At 45.9% G+C, this 24,506-nt stretch overlaps 1 protein-coding gene across 1 annotated transcript in view; it reads right to left on the reverse strand.

The window, feature by feature from the left end:
• Positions 1 to 856: 856 nt before the first annotated feature.
• CLDN19 (claudin 19) overlaps positions 857 to 24,506 on the reverse strand; it is a 100,520-nt gene continuing 76,870 nt past the window's right edge. Inside the window, exon 5 of the mRNA XM_063942953.1 lies at positions 857 to 2,023. Within this exon, the coding sequence (XP_063799023.1) occupies positions 1,981 to 2,023 (43 nt within the window). The 3' untranslated portion in view covers positions 857 to 1,980. The remainder of the gene's footprint in view (positions 2,024 to 24,506) is intronic.

Raw genomic sequence — 24,506 nt, forward strand, 5'->3', positions numbered from 1 at the left:
ATGAACAGTGTGCTGCTGTTTAGTTTTGCTTGGATTGCTGTTTTGTTTCTGGATCGTAGCCGTAGCACCAACATTCTTCTCCTGTTATGATTTTGGGGAAAAAATATATCAGGGGCTGCTTCCAAGTGTTCATTCAAAGTACTGCACATGGCCAGGTGATTGTCTCTCTGGTCAGCGGTGAGAACGCTAGGCACAAATTTTGGAGGCAGTTTTTATGCTGTTTGTAGCATAACAACCATTTCCACCGCATTTTTCCCCAAAAGGTAACAAAGCTTCACAGCAGAACATTGTTCGTATGAATCTGCCATTACAAAAATAGGCGTAAGAGTGAATAACTCATTCTGAGGGGGAAAAAATCATTGCAGTCAAACGCTACCATCCCACCCAACGTCAGAGGGAATACCGGCTCAGAAGGGTTGCAGAAACATTCACCTAGCGGCGGAAACTGGTACAACAAGTGCCACGCCCTCTAGAATGCAATTCCTGTTTCTTTTGGGTACCCCCTCGTACGTAGACTGAAACTATTTGGGAGGGTGTGGTTACTCTGATATAGACACAGAAATAGAACACTGTATCCTTTGACAGTTTGGCTGAACTTTCTACTGTATTTGACCCTTCGTGCAAATAAATTAGAATGTCCTAATGAGGAGGTATATATAGTCTTTGTGCATGAAGACTAGTGGCTAGCACTCATGGCATTTTCTGTACTTAAATATAAAACAAGCAAAACATATTAAGCAAATAAATAACATTCAGTCAACTTTTCCAGAATTCCAACATACAGTATAAAGACTCCCAGCATTGCTCTAAGTTTAATAACTGGCATAGTACCAACAGAAATGTATACTTTCTGAACTAAGATAAATGATTAGCTTTATTTATTTGTCATCAAAACTTTATATGCACAGCAAAACATTTTAAATGCACTTCACAATTCACTCTATATTCAATACTATTATATGTACATTTTTATATGAAAAAACACACCTTTAAGGTTAAATTATTACTTTATAAATGATGAATGTACTAAGACTTTCTATTCAGTCTCGCCTTAACAGTAAATAAATGTTAAATATTCCCAGATTAGTATGTTAAAAAGAAATTACAAGATCATAATCATTAAAATTGAAAATCTCAAATAGATTTTGCAAAATATTAAGTTTGAGTTAAAATGATGAAAAACCTTGAAGTGAGGTCTGCGGGGTTTAACAAACCTAGCAACTATGGATGGTCTACGTAACTGCCTATATGGGTAGAAACAGGCCATGCTGGAATGGGCATAAATGTGTCCAACACAATAGGAGAGATTGTGAATGCTTTTTCTTTGTTGCCTAATGTAAAATAATACATCAAGCATAGCCACCAGTTAAAGAGATCCCTCACATAAAATGTCCTCAGTGTGTCATTACTTGCATTCACTTTAAAACAAAATATCTCAGTCTTAATTACCTTTGATCTATTCAGGAAGGAAAACACAATTGATCATGAACTTCCTAAACAATGTTCTAGTTTGACTTCCTGAAAAGACACATACTGAATTTCATTTTTGCAAGAATTTCGGACAGATACCCTAAAGCATGCTCTCTATAGTATTGTTGTCTCCATTTTTTCATGGCAAGTGTTGCCTTTGTTTCTAGATACATTTCTATCGTTTGCATCTCCCAAAAAGAAAAATTGATGCCATATAACCTAGGCTGTAGAAATTCTTAGAGATGATAAGGTCCACACAAATGCCTTATAGGTCCTTAGTAAATCCCACGGGACATCACTTGGACATCGCTGCTCTAGAACTATCTGTTCCTTATTAGTATGCCATGTAGGCTAAATCAAGACATTTACAAAATCTCTGTCACAGTTGTTCTAAAATAGCAAACAACTTCTAAAGATGGTCATCCTTAATCCATTCCCATATTCCTCTATTGTTCTTGTTCCAATGTCCAAACAATTTTGCAAACATGAATTCATTGCTGAAGTCTCCTATTAACTTGTTTCTTCTTTTTTCTTTATGGGTATTTTTGTTGTTCTAGATAAAACAATAATTGAATTAGAAAACAAAATATGGAATGTTTCATGTTTTTTGTGATTATTACAGACAGTATACTATAGAAAGATTTTTATAATGAACCCATTTCTTTATTTCAATGGTTAGTATGATGAAATGTGAATGTTATATTTGTTGTATAAGGTGAGTTTCAAATGAATAAACTTTATTGATTTTTTCCTGAAGTACAGTTTCTTATTTTAGCTTGCAGATGTAATTCTTAGAACATTCTCAGCGGCGGCCTCCACATGTGTTCAGGGCAAGTTACTGTTGCAGTGGCGTAAAAACACAGGCAATGGCTGCAGAACTCGCCCCCATCATTGCCTGATCTCACCCCAGATTTGTGGATTTTGGTATGCAGTGCTATGGGACTGCAAACAAAATTCTGAACCTAACCTCACTTACTTGCCATGAGTAATTGGCTATTAATTAAATCTACCCCTTAGAATGTTTTATTCTATTTAAGCTCAATTTCATTATCAAGACATAAGTGCTTAAACACTAGTGGGGGATTTGTGATCTTATTTCATTCGCTATTTGTTGACCTGAAATGACTGCAATATTTGGGCGCCCTTTGGGAGTATTGGCACCTACTATAGTATCTTACAGAGTAAAGCAGAGTCAGAGACGGATTGGCCATTTAATGTACCGGGAAGATTTCTGAGAGGCTACTGCACCAGTGAGGCTGCCAGTCTGCTGTGTGAGGTTTTTTTTAAAATTTACATGTAGTACTTCCATGACAGGGGTAGGGGGTGGGTACAGCGGGGGCCGGACTGCATGTAAGGCTAGACAGATAATTACTCGCAAAGGCTGAGGGGCCGGGATGACTAAAGAGGTTGGCAATGGGCGGAGCTACGCCAACAAGACAGTTTGGGGTCTATTTACTAAGCCTTGGATGGAGATAAAGTGCTTGGAGATAAAGTACCAGCCAATCAGCTGCAAACTGCCATGTTACAGGTTGTGTTTGAAAAATGACAGTTAGGAGCTGATTGGCTGGTACTTATCTCCATGCACTTTATCTCCATCCAAGGCTTAGTAAACAGACATCAGTGTTTTTTAACTCAGTTAGCCGGCTTGGCTGAGAAGCCAGGGACACCGAGGAGTGGAAGACAGGTGGAGCTAGATGATCTGAAGACAGGGAGAACAGTATACTGTGCTGATCGGAGGGGTACAGATAGAGCTGATGATCGTGGCTGCAGCCTGCTTCTCACTAACATGTCTGCCTGAGATTGTTAGTAAAGACGCAGTTCGGGCTGGGATCATGAGCACCAGCGGGTCCCTCTGTCAGGCATTGGTCATTAGATTCAGGTTTTAGATGGGGGATTGGGGGCTAGTGTGCCCCTCTCCACCAGTGTAGCATGGGACTACAGTCTTCCCTCTCCATAGTTGCTCAGCTGCCTCTCCTTATATGTATGTGTACAGAGTACAGCATGTTTCCCCGCCCCCAGGTCTCCTACAGCTCTGCCCTTCTCCATCTGCTTCCACGGGTAGGGCTACACATAGGGTGGCACTCAGAAGTTCTCCAGCTGTGCTGTGCCTATGCTCCTACCCTCCCATGTGTACCTCTACCCCCCCACTACCATCATGTGTGCCTCTGCCACCTATATCAGCTGCCTGTGTCTCTGTCATCTCTCCATGTTTGCCTCTGCCCATCCCCTTTTCTCATGTGTCCACTTTCCCATTTATATTTTTGCCACATTCTCCACCTGGGCCTATGATATTTCCCCCCTCTCTACCTCTGCCCTCTTTGCCATCTGTACCCCTGCCACCAATTGCAGAGGGGCACTCTGCTCCGCCTCCATGTGTGCCACCCACACCACCCCATGGCTGGTTGCAGAGACCAACAGAATCAACACTGTGTACAGTGCCACATAATTCAAGGGTGGCAGGTAAGCACAATTTTTCATTTTTAATAATTTTATATTTCTATTTTAAGTGTGTGTGTGTGTGTGTGTGTGTGTGTGTGTGTGTGTGTGTGTGTGTGTGTGTGTGTGTGTGCGCGTGCGTGTGTGTGTGTATATATATATATATATATATATATATATATACACTGCTCAAAAAAATAAAGGGAACACTTAAACAACACAATGTAACTCCAAGTCAATCACACTTCTGTGAAATCAAACTGTCCACTTAGGAAGCAACACTGATTGACAATCAATTTCACATGCTGTTGTGCAAATGGAATAGACAACAGGTGGAAATTATAGGCAATTAGCAAGACACTCCCAATAAAGGAGTTGTTCTGCAGGTGGTTACCACAGACCACTTCTCAGCTCCTATGCTTTCTGGCTGATGTTTTGGTCACTTTTGAAAGCTGGCGGTGCTTTCACTCTAGTGGTAGCATGAGACGGAGTCTACAACCCACACAAGTGGCTCAGGTAGTGCAGCTCATCCAGGATGGCACATCAATGCGAGCTATGGCAAGAAGCTTTGCTGTGTCTGTCAGCGTAGTGTCCAGAGCATGGAGGCGCTACCAGGAGACAGGCCAGTACATCAGGAGATGTGGAGGAGGCCGTAGGAGGGCAACAACCCAGCAGCAGGACCGCTCCCTCTGCCTTTGTGCAAGGAGGAACAGGAGGAGCACTGCCAGAGCCCTGCAAAATTATCTCCAGCAAGCCACAAATGTGCATGTGTCTACTCTCAAACGATCAGAAACAGACTCCATGAGGGTGGTATGAGGGCCCGACGTCCACAGGTGGGGGTTGTGCTTACAGCCCAACACCGTGCAGGACGTTTGGCATTTGCCAGAGAACACCAAGATTGGCAAATTTGCCACTGGCGCCCCTGTGCTCTTCACGATGAAAGCAGGTTCTCACTGAGCACATGTGACAGACGTGATAGAGTCTGGAGACGCCAAGGAGAACGTTCTGCTGCCTGCAACATCCTCCAGCATGACCGGTTTGGCAGTGGGTCAGTAATGGTGTGGGGTGGCATTTATTTGGGGGGGCCGCACAGCTCTCCATGTGCTCGCCAGAGGTAGTCTGACTGCCATTAGGTACCGAGATCAGGTCCTCAGACCCCTTGTGAGACCATATGCTGGTGCGGTTGGCCCTGGGTTCCTCCTAATGCAAGACAATGCTAGACCTCATGTGGCTGAAGTGTGTCAGCAGTTCCTGCAAGACAAAGGCATTGATGCTATGGACTGGCCCGCCCATTCCCCAGACTGGAATCCAATTGAGCACATCTGGGACATCATGTCTCGCTCCATCCACCAATGCCACGTTGCACCACAGACTGTCAAGGAGTTGGCGGATACTTTAGTCCAGGTCTGGGAGGAGATCCCTCAGGAGACCATCCGCCACCTCATCAGGAGCATGCCTAGGCATTGTAGGGAGGTCATACAGGAACGTGGAGGCCACACACACTACTGAGCCTCATTTTGACTTGTTTTAAGGACATTACATCAAAGTTGGATCAGCCTGTAGTGTGTTTTTCCACTTTAATTTTGAGTGTGACTCCAAATCCAGACCTCCATGGGTTAATAAATTTGATTTCCATTGATAATTTTTGTGTGATTTTGTTGTCAGCACATTTGTTCAACTATGTAAAGAACAAAGTATTTAATAAGAATATTTCATTCATTCAGATCTAGGATGTGTTATTTTAGTGTTCCCTTTATTTTTTTGAGCAGTGTATATACTTATACATATACACACACACAATATATATACAGTATGTGTATTTACACACACATAAATGTACACCTAACATGCACAGCTCGCACTCCAGCTCCCACTGCGCTTTAGGTGTGACGTGCAGGTGTGTGCACCAGCGACATGAATAAAGAGGACCAGTATAGTGGGATAGGAGGGAACGGGGACAGGTTTAATATGAAATTCCTACAATCAAAATCCTGACGGTAAAAATCCCGACAACAATTGACTGAAGGTCAAAATCCCGACAATGTCAAAATCCCAACATGGTCAAAATACCAACATTTAAAAAATACAGACAAGGTCAAAATACCGATATTTAAAATGTCAAAAAGTTGACACATGGTTTTCATATTTTTTGTGTGTGTATGTCGACATAGATCGACATGGACACCATATAAGTGTCCCGCATCCCCTCACATAGCTTGCTGCGCTCGCCATGCTTGGGGCACTATTATAGTCCCCCTCCAGATGCACTGAGATGGTAAAGTATGAACAAGTCGGTTTCAATTAAAAAATCATGAAAAATTTTGTTGACTTTTTGACCTGTCGACATTTTAAATGTCGGTATTTTGACCTTGTAGATATTTTAATTGTTGGTATTTTGACCATGTCGGGATTTTGACCTTGTCGGGATTTTGACCGTCGGTCAATGGTTGTCAGTATTTTGACCGTCGGGATTTTGATTGTAGGTAAATTGACCGCATCCCATGGGGACATCTGCATCCTCTGGATCAGTGGGGGGTGAGATGGTGGTAGGGAGCCTTGTCAGTTTCATTTGTACTGGGCCCCGTTATATCTGGTGGCAACCTTGGATGTAGGGGATGTCATTGCTATGTGGTCCAGACTGCTGCCGGGTACCCACATCCCCTGCACCCCTGTAATGCCACTGAACAGGGGAAAAATGAGAGAGGGAACATAAAAGGCAGTGAATGCACTTATGCATGGCAGCAACGTCACAAGCTACTAAGTGGGTCAGACAGAACTTGCTCCGCAAAAAGAAAATGTCCCATTCACTTACTGTAATGCTGCCCCTTAGTTCCGGGACTGCTGTGCCCTGGAAGCTAATGTAAGACTGGTGAAGAGTCAGTACAGTGCTGCAGCTACTGGGGCTAATTTCCTCCAAGGGCAGTGATTGCAATGATTTCTTGTGTGGGCATTCTCTTGTGCCTATTTCTCATGCCCTGGTCTTCGGGTTGGGGCTGGGAGACCGGCGCTGGGGATCCAGGCAGTCAGCATACCGACCCCAGGATCCCAGCAGCAGAAAGCCATAGGTGTGGTGGGGGGGGGGGGGCGAGTGCAACAAAGCCCATGGCGGGTTCGCTGAGCTCACCATGCAGTGGGCTCGGTGGCTCGCTGCGCTTGCCACAGGTTCTATTCCCACTCTACTGGTGTCGTGGACACCCACGAGTGGGAATAGTCCCTGTCAGTTGGCATGCCGGCTGTCAGGCTGGTAAGTGGGCAAAATCCCGGCATTGGCAGGGTGACCGCCGGAATCACGAGCACCGGTCACATGACCGGATCCCCTATATACAGTCGGTACAATTATTAATGAATGTGGTTCTGGTATCTGCAGCTATTGCCCTTAATCAGTCATAAATTGTGTGGAATTACATTTTACAAATACCGAGGTATTACACATATATATGCATTAAGTACACATTGCAGAAATACGTAAGGTAAGGTTCACTAAGCACTGCTCCTGTGAGTAATTACTGACAGGACAGGAGACTACATTTAATTAGTGAGATCCAGTGATGTATTAACTAGAGATGAGCGGGTTCGGTTTCTTTGAATCCGAACCCGCACGAACTTCACTTTTTTTTCCACGGGTCCGAGCGACTCGGATCTTCCCGCCTTGCTCGGTTAACCCGAGCGCGCCCGAACGTCATCATGACGCTGTCGGATTCTCGCGAGGCTCGGATTCTATCGCGAGACTCGGATTCTATATAAGGAGCCGCGCGTCGCCGCCATTTTCACTCGTGCATTGAGATTGATAGGGAGAGGACGTGTCTGGCGTCCTCTCCATTAGAATAGAGATAGATAGATTAGATAGAGAGAGATTGTGCAGAGTCGCAGACAGAGTTAGTTTACCACAGTCAGTGACCAGTGCAGTTGCTAGTTAACTTTTATTTAATATAATATATCCGTTCACTTCTCTCTGCTATATCCGTTCTCTGCCTGAAAAAAAAAACGATACACAGCACAGTCAGTCACACAGTGTGACTCAGTCTGTGTGCACTCAGCTCAGCCCAGTGTGCTGCACAGTCATCAATGTATAAATTAAAAGCTTATAATTAATTGTGGGGGAGACTGGGGAGCACTGCAGGTTGTTAGCAGGAGCCAGGAGTACAATTATATTAATTAACAGTGCACACTTTTGCTGCAGGAGTGGTGACCAGTGCCTGACCACCAGTATAGTATTGTTGTATACTACTAATATCTCTTTAAATATCAACCAGTCTATATTAGCAGCAGACACAGTACAGTGCGGTAGTTCACGGCTGTGGCTACCTCTGTGTCGGCACACGGCAGGCAGTCCGTCCGACCAGAATTGTATTATTTATTATTATATACCTACCACCTAACCGTGGTTTTTTTTTCATTCTTTATACCGTCATAGTGTCATCCTAATTGTTACGAGTATACTACTATCTCTTTATCAACCAGTGTACAGTGCGGTAGTTCACGGCTGTGGCTACCTCTGTGTCGGCACACGGCAGGCAGTCCGTCCGACCAGAATTGTATTATTTATTATTATATACCTACCACCTAACCGTGGTTTTTTTTTCATTCTTTATACCGTCATAGTGTCATCCTAATTGTTACGAGTATACTACTATCTCTTTATCAACCAGTGTACAGTGCGGTAGTTCACGGCTGTGGCTACCTCTGTGTCGGCACACGGCAGGCAGTCCGTCCGACCAGAATTGTATTATTTATTATTATATACCTACCACCTAACCGTGGTTTTTTTTTCATTCTTTATACCGTCATAGTGTCATCCTAATTGTTACGAGTATACTACTATCTCTTTATCAACCAGTGTACAGTGCGGTAGTTCACGGCTGTGGCTACCTCTGTGTCGGCACACGGCAGGCAGTCCGTCCGACCAGAATTGTATTATTTATTATTATATACCTACCACCTAACCGTGGTTTTTTTTTCATTCTTTATACCGTCATAGTGTCATCCTAATTGTTACGAGTATACTACTATCTCTTTATCAACCAGTGTACAGTGCGGTAGTTCACGGCTGTGGCTACCTCTGTGTCGGCACACGGCAGGCAGTCCGTCCGACCAGAATTGTATTATTTATTATTATATACCTACCACCTAACCGTGGTTTTTTTTTCATTCTTTATACCGTCATAGTGTCATCCTAATTGTTACGAGTATACTACTATCTCTTTATCAACCAGTGTACAGTGCGGTAGTTCACGGCTGTGGCTACCTCTGTGTCGGCACACGGCAGGCAGTCCGTCCGACCAGAATTGTATTATTTATTATTATATACCTACCACCTAACCGTGGTTTTTTTTTCATTCTTTATACCGTCATAGTGTCATCCTAATTGTTACGAGTATACTACTATCTCTTTATCAACCAGTGTACAGTGCGGTAGTTCACGGCTGTGGCTACCTCTGTGTCGGCAGTCGGCAGGCAGTCCGTCCATCCATAATTGTATTATTATTATAATATATACCACCTAACCGTGGTTTTTTTTTCATTCTTTATACCGTCATAGTGTCATACTAGTTGTTACGAGTATACTACTATCTCTTTATCAACCAGTGTACAGTGCGGTAGTTCACGGCTGTGGCTACCTCTGTGTCGGCAGTCGGCAGGCAGTCCGTCCATCCATAATTGTATTATTATTATAATATATACCACCTAACTGTGGTTTTTTTTGCATTCTTTATACCGTCGTCATAGTGTCATACTAGTTGTTACGAGTATACTACTATCTCTTTATCAACCAGTGTACAGTGCGGTAGTTCACGGCTGTGGCTACCTCTGTGTCGGCAGTCGGCAGGCAGTCCGTCCATCCATAATTGTATTATTATTATAATATATACCACCTAACCGTGGTTTTTTTTTCATTCTTTATACCGTCGTCATAGTGTCATACTAGTTGTTACGAGTATACTACTATCTCTTTATCAACCAGTGTACAGTGCGGTAGTTCACGGCTGTGGCTACCTCTGTGTCGGCAGTCGGCAGGCAGTCCGTCCATCCATAATTGTATTATTATTATAATATATACCACCTAACCGTGGTTTTTTTTTCATTCTTTATACCGTCGTCATAGTGTCATACTAGTTGTTACGAGTATACTACTATCTCTTTATCAACCAGTGTACAGTGCGGTAGTTCACGGCTGTGGCTACCTCTGTGTCGGCAGTCGGCAGGCAGTCCGTCCATCCATAATTGTATTATTATTATAATATATACCACCTAACCGTGGTTTTTTTTTCATTCTTTATACCGTCGTCATAGTGTCATACTAGTTGTTACGAGTATACTACTATCTCTTTATCAACCAGTGTACAGTGCGGTAGTTCACGGCTGTGGCTACCTCTGTGTCGGCAGTCGGCAGGCAGTCCGTCCATCCATAATTGTATTATTATTATAATATATACCACCTAACCGTGGTTTTTTTTTCATTCTTTATACCGTCGTCATAGTGTCATACTAGTTGTTACGAGTATACTACTATCTCTTTATCAACCAGTGTACAGTGCGGTAGTTCACGGCTGTGGCTACCTCTGTGTCGGCAGTCGGCAGGCAGTCCGTCCATCCATAATTGTATTATTATTATAATATATACCACCTAACCGTGGTTTTTTTATACCACCTAACCGTGGCAGTCCGTCCATAATTGTATACTAGTATCCAATCCATCCATCTCCATTGTTTACCTGAGGTGCCTTTTAGTTCTGCCTATAAAATATGGAGAACAAAAAAGTTGAGGTTCCAAAATTAGGGAAAGATCAAGATCCACTTCCACCTCGTGCTGAAGCTGCTGCCACTAGTCATGGCCGAGACGATGAAATGCCAGCAACGTCGTCTGCCAAGGCCGATGCCCAATGTCATAGTACAGAGCATGTCAAATCCAAAACACCAAATATCAGAAAAAAAAGGACTCCAAAACCTAAAATAAAATTGTCGGAGGAGAAGCGTAAACTTGCCAATATGCCATTTACCACACGGAGTGGCAAGGAACGGCTGAGGCCCTGGCCTATGTTCATGGCTAGTGGTTCAGCTTCACATGAGGATGGAAGCACTCAGCCTCTCGCTAGAAAACTGAAAAGACTCAAGCTGGCAAAAGCACCGCAAAGAACTGTGCGTTCTTTGAAATCCCAAATCCACAAGGAGAGTCCAATTGTGTCGTTTGCGATGCCTGACCTTCCCAACACTGGACGTGAAGAGCATGCGCCTTCCACTATTTGCATGCCCCCTGCAAGTGCTGGAAGGAGCACCCGCAGTCCAGTTCCTGATAGTCAGATTGAAGATGTCAGTGTTGAAGTACACCAGGATGAGGAGGATATGGGTGTTGCTGGCGCTGGGGAGGAAATTGACCAGGAGGATTCTGATGGTGAGGTGGTTTGTTTAAGTCAGGCACCCGGGGAGACACCTGTTGTCCGTGGGAGGAATATGGCCGTTGACATGCCAGGTGAAAATACCAAAAAAATCAGCTCTTCGGTGTGGAGGTATTTCACCAGAAATGCGGACAACAGGTGTCAAGCCGTGTGTTCCCTTTGTCAAGCTGTAATAAGTAGGGGTAAGGACGTTAACCACCTCGGAACATCCTCCCTTATACGTCACCTGCAGCGCATTCATAATAAGTCAGTGACAAGTTCAAAAACTTTGGGTGACAGCGGAAGCAGTCCACTGACCAGTAAATCCCTTCCTCTTGTAACCAAGCTCACGCAAACCACCCCACCAACTCCCTCAGTGTCAATTTCCTCCTTCCCCAGGAATGCCAATAGTCCTGCAGGCCATGTCACTGGCAAGTCTGACGAGTCCTTTCCTGCCTGGGATTCCTCCGATGCATCCTTGCGTGTAACGCCTACTGCTGCTGGCGCTGCTGTTGTTGCCGCTGGGAGTCGATGGTCATCCCAGAGGGGAAGTCGTAAGCCCACTTGTACTACTTACAGTAAGCAATTGACTGTTCAACAGTCCTTTGCGAGGAAGATGAAATATCACAGCAGTCATCCTACTGCAAAGCGGATAACTGAGTCCTTGACAACTATGTTGGTGTTAGACGTGCGTCCGGTATCCGCCGTTAGTTCACAGGGAACTAGACAATTTATTGAGGCAGTGTGCCCCCGTTACCAAATACCATCTAGGTTCCACTTCTCTAGGCAGGCGATACCGAGAATGTACACGGACGTCAGAAAAAGACTCACCAGTGTCCTAAAAAATGCAGTTGTACCCAATGTCCACTTAACCACGGACATGTGGACAAGTGGAGCAGGGCAGGGTCAGGACTATATGACTGTGACAGCCCACTGGGTAGATGTATGGACTCCCGCCGCAAGAACAGCAGCAGCGGCACCAGTAGCAGCATCTCGCAAACGCCAACTCTTTCCTAGGCAGGCTACGCTTTGTATCACCGCTTTCCAGAATACGCACACAGCTGAAAACCTCTTACGGCAACTGAGGAAGATCATCGCGGAATGGCTTACCCCAATTGGACTCTCCTGTGGATTTGTGGCATCGGACAACGCCAGCAATATTGTGTGTGCATTAAATATGGGCAAATTCCAGCACGTCCCATGTTTTGCACATACCTTGAATTTGGTGGTGCAGAATTTTTTAAAAAACGACAGGGGCGTGCAAGAGATGCTGTCGGTGGCCAGAAAAATTGCGGGACACTTTCGGCGTACAGGCACCACGTACAGAAGACTGGAGCACCACCAAAAACTACTGAACCTGCCCTGCCATCATCTGAAGCAAGAAGTGGTAACGAGGTGGAATTCAACCCTCTATATGCTTCAGAGGTTGGAGGAGCAGCAAAAGGCCATTCAAGCCTATACAATTGAGCACGATATAGGAGATGGAATGCACCTGTCTCAAGTGCAGTGGAGAATGATTTCAACGTTGTGCAAGGTTCTGATGCCCTTTGAACTTGCCACACGTGAAGTCAGTTCAGACACTGCCAGCCTGAGTCAGGTCATTCCCCTCATCAGGCTTTTGCAGAAGAAGCTGGAGGCATTGAAGAAGGAGCTAACACGGAGCGATTCCGCTAGGCATGTGGGACTTGTGGATGCAGCCCTTAATTCGCTTAACAAGGATTCACGGGTGGTCAATCTGTTGAAATCAGAGCACTACATTTTGGCCACCGTGCTCGATCCTAGATTTAAAGCCTACCTTGGATCTCTCTTTCCGGCAGACACAGGTCTGCTGGGGTTGAAAGACCTGCTGGTGACAAAATTGTCAAGTCAAGCGGAACGCGACCTGTCAACATCTCCTCCTTCACATTCTCCCGCAACTGGGGGTGCGAGGAAAAGGCTCAGAATTCCGAGCCCACCCGCTGGCGGTGATGCAGGGCAGTCTGGAGCGACTGCTGATGCTGACATCTGGTCCGGACTGAAGGACCTGACAACGATTACGGACATGTCGTCTACTGTCACTGCATATGATTCTCTCAACATTGATAGAATGGTGGAGGATTATATGAGTGACCGCATCCAAGTAGGCACGTCACACAGTCCGTACTTATACTGGCAGGAAAAAGAGGCAATTTGGAGGCCCTTGCACAAACTGGCTTTATTCTACCTAAGTTGCCCTCCCACAAGTGTGTACTCCGAAAGAGTGTTTAGTGCCGCCGCTCACCTTGTCAGCAATCGGCGTACGAGGTTACATCCAGAAAATGTGGAGAAGATGATGTTCATTAAAATGAATTATAATCAATTCCTCCGCGGAGACATTGACCAGCAGCAATTGCCTCCACAAAGTAGTACACAGGGAGCTGAGATGGTGGATTCCAGTGGGGACGAATTGATAATCTGTGAGGAGGGGGATGTACACGGTGATATATCGGAGGGTGAAGATGAGGTGGACATCTTGCCTCTGTAGAGCCAGTTTGTGCAAGGAGAGATTAATTGCTTCTTTTTTGGGGGGGGTCCAAACCAACCCGTCATATCAGTCACAGTCGTGTGGCAGACCCTGTCACTGAAATGATGGGTTGGTTAAAGTGTGCATGTCCTGTTTTGTTTATACAACATAAGGGTGGGTGGGAGGGCCCAAGGATAATTCCATCTTGCACCTCTTTTTTCTTTTCTTTTTCTTTGCATCATGTGCTGATTGGGGAGGGTTTTTTGGAAGGGACATCCTGCGTGACACTGCAGTGCCACTCCTAGATGGGCCCGGTGTTTGTGTCGGCCACTAGGGTCGCTAATCTTACTCACACAGCTACCTCATTGCGCCTCTTTTTTTCTTTGCGTCATGTGCTGTTTGGGGAGGGTTTTTTGGAAGGGACATCCTGCGTGACACTGCAGTGCCACTCCTAGATGTGCCCGGTGTTTGTGTCGGCCACTAGGGTCGCTAATCTTACTCACACAGTCAGCTACCTCATTGCGCCTCTTTTTTTCTTTGCGTCATGTGCTGTTTGGGGAGGGTTTTTTGGAAGGGCCATCCTGCGTGACACTGCAGTGCCACTCCTAGATGGGCCCGGTGTTTGTGTCGGCCACTAGGGTCGCTTATCTTACTCACACAGCGACCTCGGTGCAAATTTTAGGACTAAAAATAATATTGTGAGGTGTGATGTGTTCAGAATAGGCTGAAAATGAGTGTAAATTATGTTTTTTGAGGTTAATAATACTTTGGGATCAAAATTACCCCCAAATTCTATGATTTAAGCTGTTTTTTAGGGTTTTTTTAAAAAAACACCCGAATCCAAAACACACCCGAATCCGACAAAAAAAATTCGGTGAGGTTTTGCCAAAACGCGGTCGAACCCAAAACACGGCCGCGGAACCGAACCCAAAACCAAAACACAAAACCCGAAAAATTTCCGGCGCTCATCTCTAGTATTAACAGGGGGAACCTGTACTCCCCTCTTTATATAGCACCCCCAATCCTTCTCTTTCTATCTCTCTCTATTTACTTATTTTACCCTTACCTCTTACTCCATGTCTTTTTTCCTGTCTCTGTCACTTTCTGTCTCTCTCTCTTTCTCTCTCTCACAAAGATACTCCTGTCACTTTGTTTCAATAAACGTTTCTGTCACTCATGTAGTGCCACTGCTCCTTTCTTTCACCCCCACCCTAGTGAAGGTAATAGAGTGTCGCACCAGCTAGTATATTCTCTGTGCAGTACCTGTGAGGTGTCACTGTGCCCTACCAAGTTTTATTTAAATCACGCAGAAGAAGGCGGACACTGTCTGCATACTTCTGTGGCATCACAAGTTGGAGAAAGTTGGCCAGTCTGATGAAAAAGTTGGTAAGGTGTATGGAGTCACTGTTTGAAACACTTGGTCAGTTGTATGGTTGGAGGGAAGTTGGTTTGGTACATGGCCAGCTTTCGCCTTGCCTATCACTGATGTTTACTGGTATAGTGATGTACTCAGTAGCGGATCTTGCTATGGGCAAGCAGGATTTTTGCCCGGGGCACTGCCTTCCGGAGGGCACCGCCACCGTGGCAAGATCTGCTACTGGTGCCGCCCGGTGTTGTGTAGATGCCCGGTGCGCGAAGAAGTCATCGCGCACCACACTGCATTGTGGGAGCGGCACATAGACGCTAGAGGTCATAATTGACCTCTATTGTGTATGCAAAATTATGGGACAGACGTCATGACGTCTCTCCCATAGATCCGTGGAGCGGTGCCAGCGGCCAGAGACTGAGGGCAGCAGCTGTCGGGAAGCAGGAGCGGGGATTGTAAGTATTATTTTTTTTTCTATTTTTTTTTTTGGAAATTGCGCAACTAGAGGGCACAACTCTACAGGGGGCACAGTACTGGGGGCAATACTACTGGGGGCACACTACTGGGGGCAATACTACTGGGGGCAAAACTCTACAGGGGGCACAATACTAGGGGCAATACTACTGTGGGCACAGCTACAGGGGGCATAGCTGACCACGCCCCTTCTCCGTGAAGCCACGCCCCTATTTTCCCATCCGGGGCACCGCAAGGTCAAGATCCGGCCCTGTATGTACTGATCCCGCCTACTTTGTTTTTGATTCCGCCTACAGTTGATTTGGGGATGCCCATATGAGGCACTTCCAAAAATTATTCCAGGGCCACTTTTAGCTCCCAATCCGTCCCTGAGCAGAGTACACACTATTCAATTATAGGGGCTAATTCAGACCTGATCGTAGATGTGCTAAATTTAGCACATCTACGATCAGTCACACAGGCATGCGGGGGGACGCCCAGCATAGGGCTAGTCTGCCCCATGTGTCAGTCCCTGCCCCGTCGCACAAGTACAAAAGCATCGCACAGCAGCGATGCTTTTATACTTCAGCAGTAGCTCCCAGCCAGCGCAGCTCCTGGGCGCTGGTGGGAAGCTACCCGCCGTGGCCCGCCCCTACGGTCCGGGCACACCTGCATTGCCTGGACCGCACCCCCTAAATGGTGGCCAAACATTACAGGCCTGCCCCCTCCCGCCCAGCGACCGCCTCTGCCTGTCAATCAGGCAGAGGCGATTGCGGGGTCTGGCATGCTTCAGCGCACTACGGTGCCGGCGCATGCATAGTTCATACCTGATCACTGCTGTGCGAAAACGCACAGCACCGATCAGGTCTGAATCAGCCTCATTGACCGATCAGAGTTGGATAGTGTTATTAGACAGGAGCGTTCGAGCGTTTGAAGCTGATTAATGGTTTCAAATGCTCCTGCAACCATCAGATTGGAAGGATGATATAGTGTGTACTGAACTAGTGATGAGCACCGGAAATTTTTCGGGTTTTGTGTTTTGGTTTTGGGTTCGGTTCCGCGGCCGTGTTTTGGGTTCGAACGCGTTTTGGAAAAACCTCACCGATTTTTTTTTGTCGGATTCGGGTGTGTTTTGGATTCGGGTGTTTTTTTCAAAAAACCCTAAAAAACAGCTTAAATCATAGAATTTGGGGGTCATTTTGATCCCAAAGTATTATTAACCTCAATAACCATAATGTCCACTCATTTTCAGTCTATTCTGAACACCTCACACCTCACAATATTATTTTTAGTCCTAAAATTTGCACCGAGGTCGCTGGATGGCTAAGCTAAGCGACCCAAGTGGCCGACACAAACACCTGGCCCATCTAGGAGTGGCACTGCAGTGTCACGCAGGATGGCCCTTCCAAAAAACACTCCCCAAACAGCACATGACGCAAAGAAAAAAAGAGGCGCAATGAGGTAGCTGTGTGAGTAAGCTAAGCGACCCTAGTGGCCGACACAAACACCTGGCCCATCTAGGAGTGGCACTGCAGTGTCACGCAGGATGGCCCTTCCAAAAAACACCCCCCAAACAGCACATGACGCAAAGAAAAATGAAAGAAAAAAGAAGTGCAAGATGGAATTGTCCTTGGGCCCTCCCACCCACCCTTATGTTGTATAAACAGGACATGCACACTTTAACCAACCCATCATTTCAGTGACAGGGTCTGCCACACGACTGTGACTGAAATGACGGGTTGGTTTGGACCCCCACCAAAAAAGAAGCAATTAATCTCTCCTTGCACAAACTGGCTCTACAGAGGCAAGATGTCCACCTCATCATCATCCTCCGATATATCACCGTGTACATCCTCCTCCTCACAGATTATCAATTCGTCCCCACTGGAATCCACCATCTCAGCTCCCTGTGTACTACTTTGTGGAGGCAATTGCTGCTGGTCAATGTCTCCACGGAGGAATTGATTATAATTCATTTTAATGAACATCATCTTCTCCACATTTTCTGGATGTAACCTCGTACGCCGATTGCTGACAAGGTGAGCGGCGGCACTAAACACTCTTTCGGAGTACACACTTGTGGGAGGGCAACTTAGGTAGAATAAAGCCAGTTTGTGCAAGGGCCTCCAAATTGCCTCTTTTTCCTGCCAGTATAAGTACGGACTGTCTGACATGCCTACTTGGATGCGGTCACTCATATAATCCTCCACCATTCTTTCAATGGGGAGAGAATCATATGCAGTGACAGTAGACGACATGTCCGTAATCGTTGTCAGGTCCTTCAGTCCGGACCAGATGTCAGCATCAGCAGTCGCTCCAAACTGCCCTGCATCACCGCCAGCGGGTGGGCTCGGAATTCTGAGCCTTTTCCTCGCACCCCCAGTTGCGGGAGAATGTGAAGGAGGAGATGTTGACAGGTCGCGTTCCGCTTGACTTGACAATTTTGTCACCAGCAGTTCTTTGAACCCCAGCAGACTTGTGTCTGCCGGAAAGAGAGATCCAAGGTAGGTTTTAAATCTAGGATCGAGCACGGTGGCCAAAATGTAGTGCTCTGATTTCAACAGATTGACCACCCGTGAATCCTTGTTAAGCGAATTAAGGGCTCCATCCACAAGTCCCACATGCCTAGCGGAATCGCTCTGTGTTAGCTCCTCCTTCAATGTCTCCAGCTTCTTCTGCAAAAGCCTGATGAGGGGAATGACCTGACTCAGGCAGGCAGTGTCTGAACTGACTTCACCTGTGGCAAGTTCAAAAGGTTGCAGAACCTTGCACAACGTTGAAATCATTCTCCACTGCGCTTGAGACAGGTGCATTCCACCTCCTATATCGTGCTCAGTTGTATAGGCTTGAATGGCCTTTTGCTGCTCCTCCAACCTCTGAAGCATATAGAGGGTTGAATTCCACCTCGTTACCACTTCTTGCTTCAGATGATGGCAGGGCAGGTTCAGGCGTTTTTGGTGGTGCTCCAGTCTTCTGTACGTGGTGCCTGTACGCCGAAAGTGTCCCGCAATTCTTCTGGCCACCGACAGCATCTCTTGCACGCCCCTCTCGTTTTTTAAATAATTCTGCACCACCAAATTCAAGGTATGTGCAAAACATGGGACGTGCTGGAAATTGCCCATATTTAATGCACACACAATATTGCTGGCGTTGTCCGATGCCACAAATCCACAGGAGAGTCCAATTGGGGTAAGCCATTCCGCGATGATCTTCCTCAGTTGCCGTAAGAGGTTTTTAGCTGTGTGCGTATTCTGGAAAGCGGTGATACAAAGCGTAGCCTGCCTAGGAAAGAGTTGGCGTTTGCGAGATGCTGCTACTGGTGCCGCCGCTGCTGTTCTTGCGGCGGGAGTCCATACATCTACCCAGTGGGCTGTCACAGTCATATAGTCCTGAGCCTTCCCTGCTCCACTTGTCCACATGTCCGTGGTTAAGTGGACATTGGGTACAACTGCATTTTTTAGGACACTGGTGAGTCTTTTTCTGAGGTCTGTGTACATTTTCGGTATCGCCTGCCTAGAGAAATGGAACCTAGATGGTATTTGGTACCGGGGACACAGTACCTCCAACAAGTCTCTAGTTGCCTCTGCAGTAATGATGGATACCGGAACCACGTTTCTCACCGCCCAGGATGCCAAGGCCTCAGTTATCCGCTTTGCAGCAGGATGACTGCTGTGATATTTCATCTTCCTCGCAAAGGACTGTTGGACAGTCAATTGCTTGGTGGAAGTAGTAAAAGTGGGCTTACGAGTACGACTTCCCCTCTGGGATGACCATCGACTCCCAGCAGCAACAACAGCAGCGCCAGCAGCAGTAGGCGTTACACGCAAGGATGCATCGGAGGAATCCCAGGCAGGAGAGGACTCGTCAGAATTGCCAGTGACATGGCCTGCAGGACTATTGGCATTCCTGGGGAAGGAGGAAATTGACACTGAGGGAGTTGGTGGGGTGGTTTGCGTGAGCTTGGTTACAAGAGGAAGGGATTTACTGGTCAGTGGACTGCTTCCGCTGTCGCCCAAAGTTTTTGAACTTGTCACTGACTTATGATGAATGCGCTGCAGGTGACGTATAAGGGAGGATGTTCTGAGGTGGTTAACGTCCTTACCCCTACTTATTACAGCTTGACAAAGGCAACACATGGCTTGACAAATGTTGTCCGCATTTCTGTTGAAATACTTCCACACCGAAGAGCTGATTTTTTTGGTATTTTCACCAGGCATGTCAATGGCCCTATTCCTCCCACGGACAACAGGTGTCTCCCCGGGTGCCTGACTTAAACAAACCACCTCACCATCAGAATCCTCCTGGTCAATTTCCTCCCCAGCGCCAGCAACACCCATATCCTCCTCATCCTGGTGTACTTCAACACTGACATCTTCAATCTGATTATCAGGAACTGGACTGCGGGTGCTCCTTCCAGCACTTGCAGGGGGCGTGCAAATGGTGGAAGGCGCATGCTCTTCACGTCCAGTGTTGGGAAGGTCAGGCATCGCAAACGACACAATTGGACTCTCCTTGTGGATTTGTGATTTCGAAGAACGCACAGTTCTTTGCTGTGCTTTTGCCAGCTTGAGTCTTTTCATTTTTCTAGCGAGAGGCTGAGTGCTTCCATCCTCATGTGAAGCTGAACCACTAGCCATGAACATAGGCCAGGGCCTCAGCCGTTCCTTGCCACTCCGTGTGGTAAATAGCATATTGGCAAGTTTACGCTTCTCCTCCGACAATTTTATTTTAGATTTTTGAGTCCTTTTTTTACTGATATTTGGTGTTTTGGATTTTACATGCTCTGTACTATGACATTGGGCATCGGCCTTGGCAGACGACGTTGCTGGCATTTCATCGTCTCGGCCATGACTAGTGGCAGCAGCTTCAGCACGAGGTGGAAGTCGATCTTGATCTTTCCCTATTTTTGGAACCTCAACATTTTTTTTGTTCTCCATATTTTAATAGGCACAACTAAAAGGCACCTCAGGTAAACAATGGAGATGGATGGATACTAGTATACTTATGGATGACGAGCGACTGCCGACACAGAGGTAGCTACAGCCGTGGACTACCGTACTGTGTCTGCTGCTAATATAGACTGGATGATAATGAGATAAAATTAAAATATATATATATATCACACTAGTACTGCAGCCGGACAGGTATATATTATGTAATGACGGACCTGCTGGACACTGTCTGTCAGCACTGCAGACTCCTAAAGTAAGCTACTAGTATCAAGAAGATAGAAAAAAAAAAAACCACGGGTAGGTGGTATACAATTATGGATGGACGAGCGACTGCCGACACAGAGGTAGCTACAGCCGTGGACTACCGTACTGTGTCTGCTGCTAATATAGACTGGATGATAATGAGATAAAATTAAAATATATATATATATCACACTAGTACTGCAGCCGGACAGGTATATATTATGTAATGACGGACCTGCTGGACACTGTCAGCACTGCAGACTCCTAAAGTAAGCTACTAGTATCAAGAAGATAGAAAAAAAAAAAACCACGGGTAGGTGGTATACAATTATGGATGGACGAGCGACTGCCGACACAGAGGTAGCTACAGCCGTGGACTACCGTACTGTGTCTGCTGCTAATATAGACTGGATGATAATGAGATAAAATTAAAATATATATATATATCACACTAGTACTGCAGCCGGACAGGTATATATTATGTAATGACGGACCTGCTGGACACTGTCTGCAGAATGCGTTTATAAAAACACCACACGACGAGTGTTTAACTTTTTCAGGCAGACAATCACAATATACTGGTGGTCAGCAGACAATCACAATATACTGGTGGTCAGTGGTCACTGGTCAGTCACACTGGCAGTGGCACTCTGGCAGCAAAAGTGTGCACTGTACTTAAAATATGTACTCCTGCTATAACTGCTCCCCAGTCTCCCCCACAATTAAGCTGTGTGAGCAGTGAGCACTCAGCACAGTCAGATAATGATATACAGTATTACATATAATGCAGCACACTGGGCTGAGCACAGATATGGTATGTGACTGTGTCACACTGTGTATCGTTTTTTTTCAGGCAGAGAACGGATTAATTAAACTGGTGGTGGTCACTGGTGACTGGTCACACTATCAGCAAGTAGTACTCCGTCCTAAGCAGACAATCACAATATACTGGTGGTCAGTGTGGTCACTGGTCAGTCACACTGGCAGTGTGGCACTCTGGCAGCAAAAGTGTGCACTGTACTTAAAATATATTATTTATGTACTCCTGCTCTAACTGCTCCCCAGTCTCCCCCACAATTAAGCTGTGTGAGCAGTGAGCACTCAGCACAGTCAGATAATGATATACAGTATTACATATGATGCAGCACACTGGGCTGAGCACAGATATGGTATGTGACTGTGTCACACTGTGTATCGTTTTTTTTCAGGCAGAGAACGGATTAATTAAACTGGTGGTGGTCACTGGTCACACTATCAGCAAGTAGTACTCCGTCCTAAGCAGACAATCACAATATACTGGTGGTCAGTGTGGTCACTGGTCAGTCACACTGGCAGTGTGGCACTCTGGCAGCAAAAGTGTGCACTGTACTTAAAATATATTATTTATGTACTCCTGCTCTAACTGCTCCCCAGTCTCCCCCACAATTAAGCTGTGTGAGCAGCGAGCACTCAGCACAGTCAGATAATGATATACAGTATTACATATGATGCAGCACACTGGGCTGAGCACAGATATGGTATGTGACTGTGTCACACTGTGTATCGTTTTTTTTCAGGCAGAGAACGGATTAATTAAACTGGTGGTCAATGGTCACTGGTCACACTATCAGCAAGTAGTAGTACTCCAGTCCTAATATGCTCCCCAAAATTAGTAAATAGTGTCTCTAACTCTCTACTCTCTTCTCTATAAACGGAGAGGACGCCAGCCACGTCCTCTCCCTATCAATCTCAATGCACGTGTGAAAATGGCGGCGACGCGCGGCTCCTTATATAGAATCCGAGTCTCGCGATAGAATACGAGCCTCGCGAGAATCCGACAGCGGGATGATGACGTTCGGGCGCGCTCGGGTTAGCCGAGCAAGGCGGGAAGATCCGAGTCTGCCTCGGACCCGTGTAAAAAGGCAGAAATTCGGGGGGGTTCGGATTCCGAGGAACCGAACCCGCACATCTCTAGTACTGAACATGCTATATTGGTCCTAACCTCCCAATCCTGTTGTAGAGATCAAAAGCAACTACACACTGGGCAAGAAACTATTCTGTGTGTACAGGCACGCAGAGATTGCCAAAACAATGGGGGTAATTCAGACCTGATCACTCGCTAGCATTTTTTGAAGCGCTGCGATCAGGTCAGAACTGCGCATGCATATGCACCGTGCAGGCGTGTCGCACAGGTACAAAGCGGATCGTTGCTGTGGGATGGGTTTTACGAAGATTCCATTCGCACAGCCGTTCGCAAGGTGATTGACAGGAAGAAGGCATTTGTGGGTGGCAACTGATCGTTTTCAGGGAGTGGTTGGAAAAACGCAGGTGTGTCCAAGCATTTGCAGGGCGGGTGTCTGACGTCAATTCCGGCCCCGGACAGGCTGAAGTGATCACAGCAGCTGAATAAGTTCTGGGCAACTCAGAAACTGCACAAAGTTTTTTTGTACTGCTCGGCTGCACATGCGTTCACACACTTGAACAGCTAAAATACATTGATCGCAGAGCTGCAAAAAACTGCTAGCGAGCAACCAGGGGGTAAATTTACTAAGGTGGGAGATTTTTAGAACTGGTGATGTTGCCCATAGCAACCAATCAGATTATATCTATTATCTGCTAGAAGCAGCTAGATAAATGGTAAGTAGAATATGATTGGTTGCCATGGGCAACATCACCAGTTCTAAAAATCCCCAACCTTAGTAAATTTACCCCCAGAGGTCTGAATTACCCCCAATGTCCCTGTGAAATTTATATAGTTACCAACTGAATACACTATAATTATCTTTGATACTTTGATACAAAGTGGAGTTAATCCAAGATAATGAAAAAATCTAAAATAAAATAATTACCCAATAACACAATTTACAAAAAATGTAAGTTCTACATTTTTGCTATATATGTGTCATGTATCTTAGCCTTACTTACAAAACCCAGTACTGTCATATCAGCTTACTCTGCAAGTCTCCATTTTCATCATTGGTCTGTTCTGATTCAGGGGGTCATTCAGGTGTGGCTGCTCCTGCAACCATTGGTACAAAGTACCAATTTTTGGTAATGTGCACATGCACAGGACCTGTTCTACACATGCGTTAATAGGTCCTGCTGCATAGGACACAGAACGGCATCAGATTTTCTTTGACTGACAGTCTGATGCCATTTCGGGGGCGGAGAGTGTTGACAACCTCCATTTGTGAAAACGGAGGCGTTTCACTGCAGTTTTGGGGGTGGGAGAGGCCAGTGTTCTCCGCCGAAGGATGGAGATTTCCTGGCCTCTGCAATGGACAGCTTGCGGAACTCCATGGGTGACGTAAGCCACCCGATGGTGGGTGGTTTGATCTAATTCTGCGTCCTAGGACAGCAGGAGGTGTCTACCTGTAATAGACTCCTCCTGCTTCATCTACATACAGTGCTATCACTGTTGTTTCCAAGGAAGCATCAGTGATGGCTATACCAACCGCACCTGAATGACCCCCTCTATGCTGTTTTAGTAATCCTCTGTGCACATGTGTTTCCCAGACTGCAGCTACTAATTGCACAAGTTGCTGGTTAATACACTCCTACAGTATGTCTACAGCAGTGATCTGAAATCTTGATCTGTTATTAACCTCTAAACATACTGCATGTTCTCTGTAGCCATCTTGGGCTCTTGAGCTTGTCATGTGATTCATTCATCCAACCTCAGTGCTGCAGTGGTCATCTGACTTCATCCACCAATGGACTTCCTCCTGTTCCTATTTAAAACTGAGACTCCC

This window comes from Pseudophryne corroboree, chromosome 10 (assembly GCF_028390025.1).
Source record: "Pseudophryne corroboree isolate aPseCor3 chromosome 10, aPseCor3.hap2, whole genome shotgun sequence".
Taxonomy (NCBI): domain Eukaryota; kingdom Metazoa; phylum Chordata; class Amphibia; order Anura; family Myobatrachidae; genus Pseudophryne; species Pseudophryne corroboree.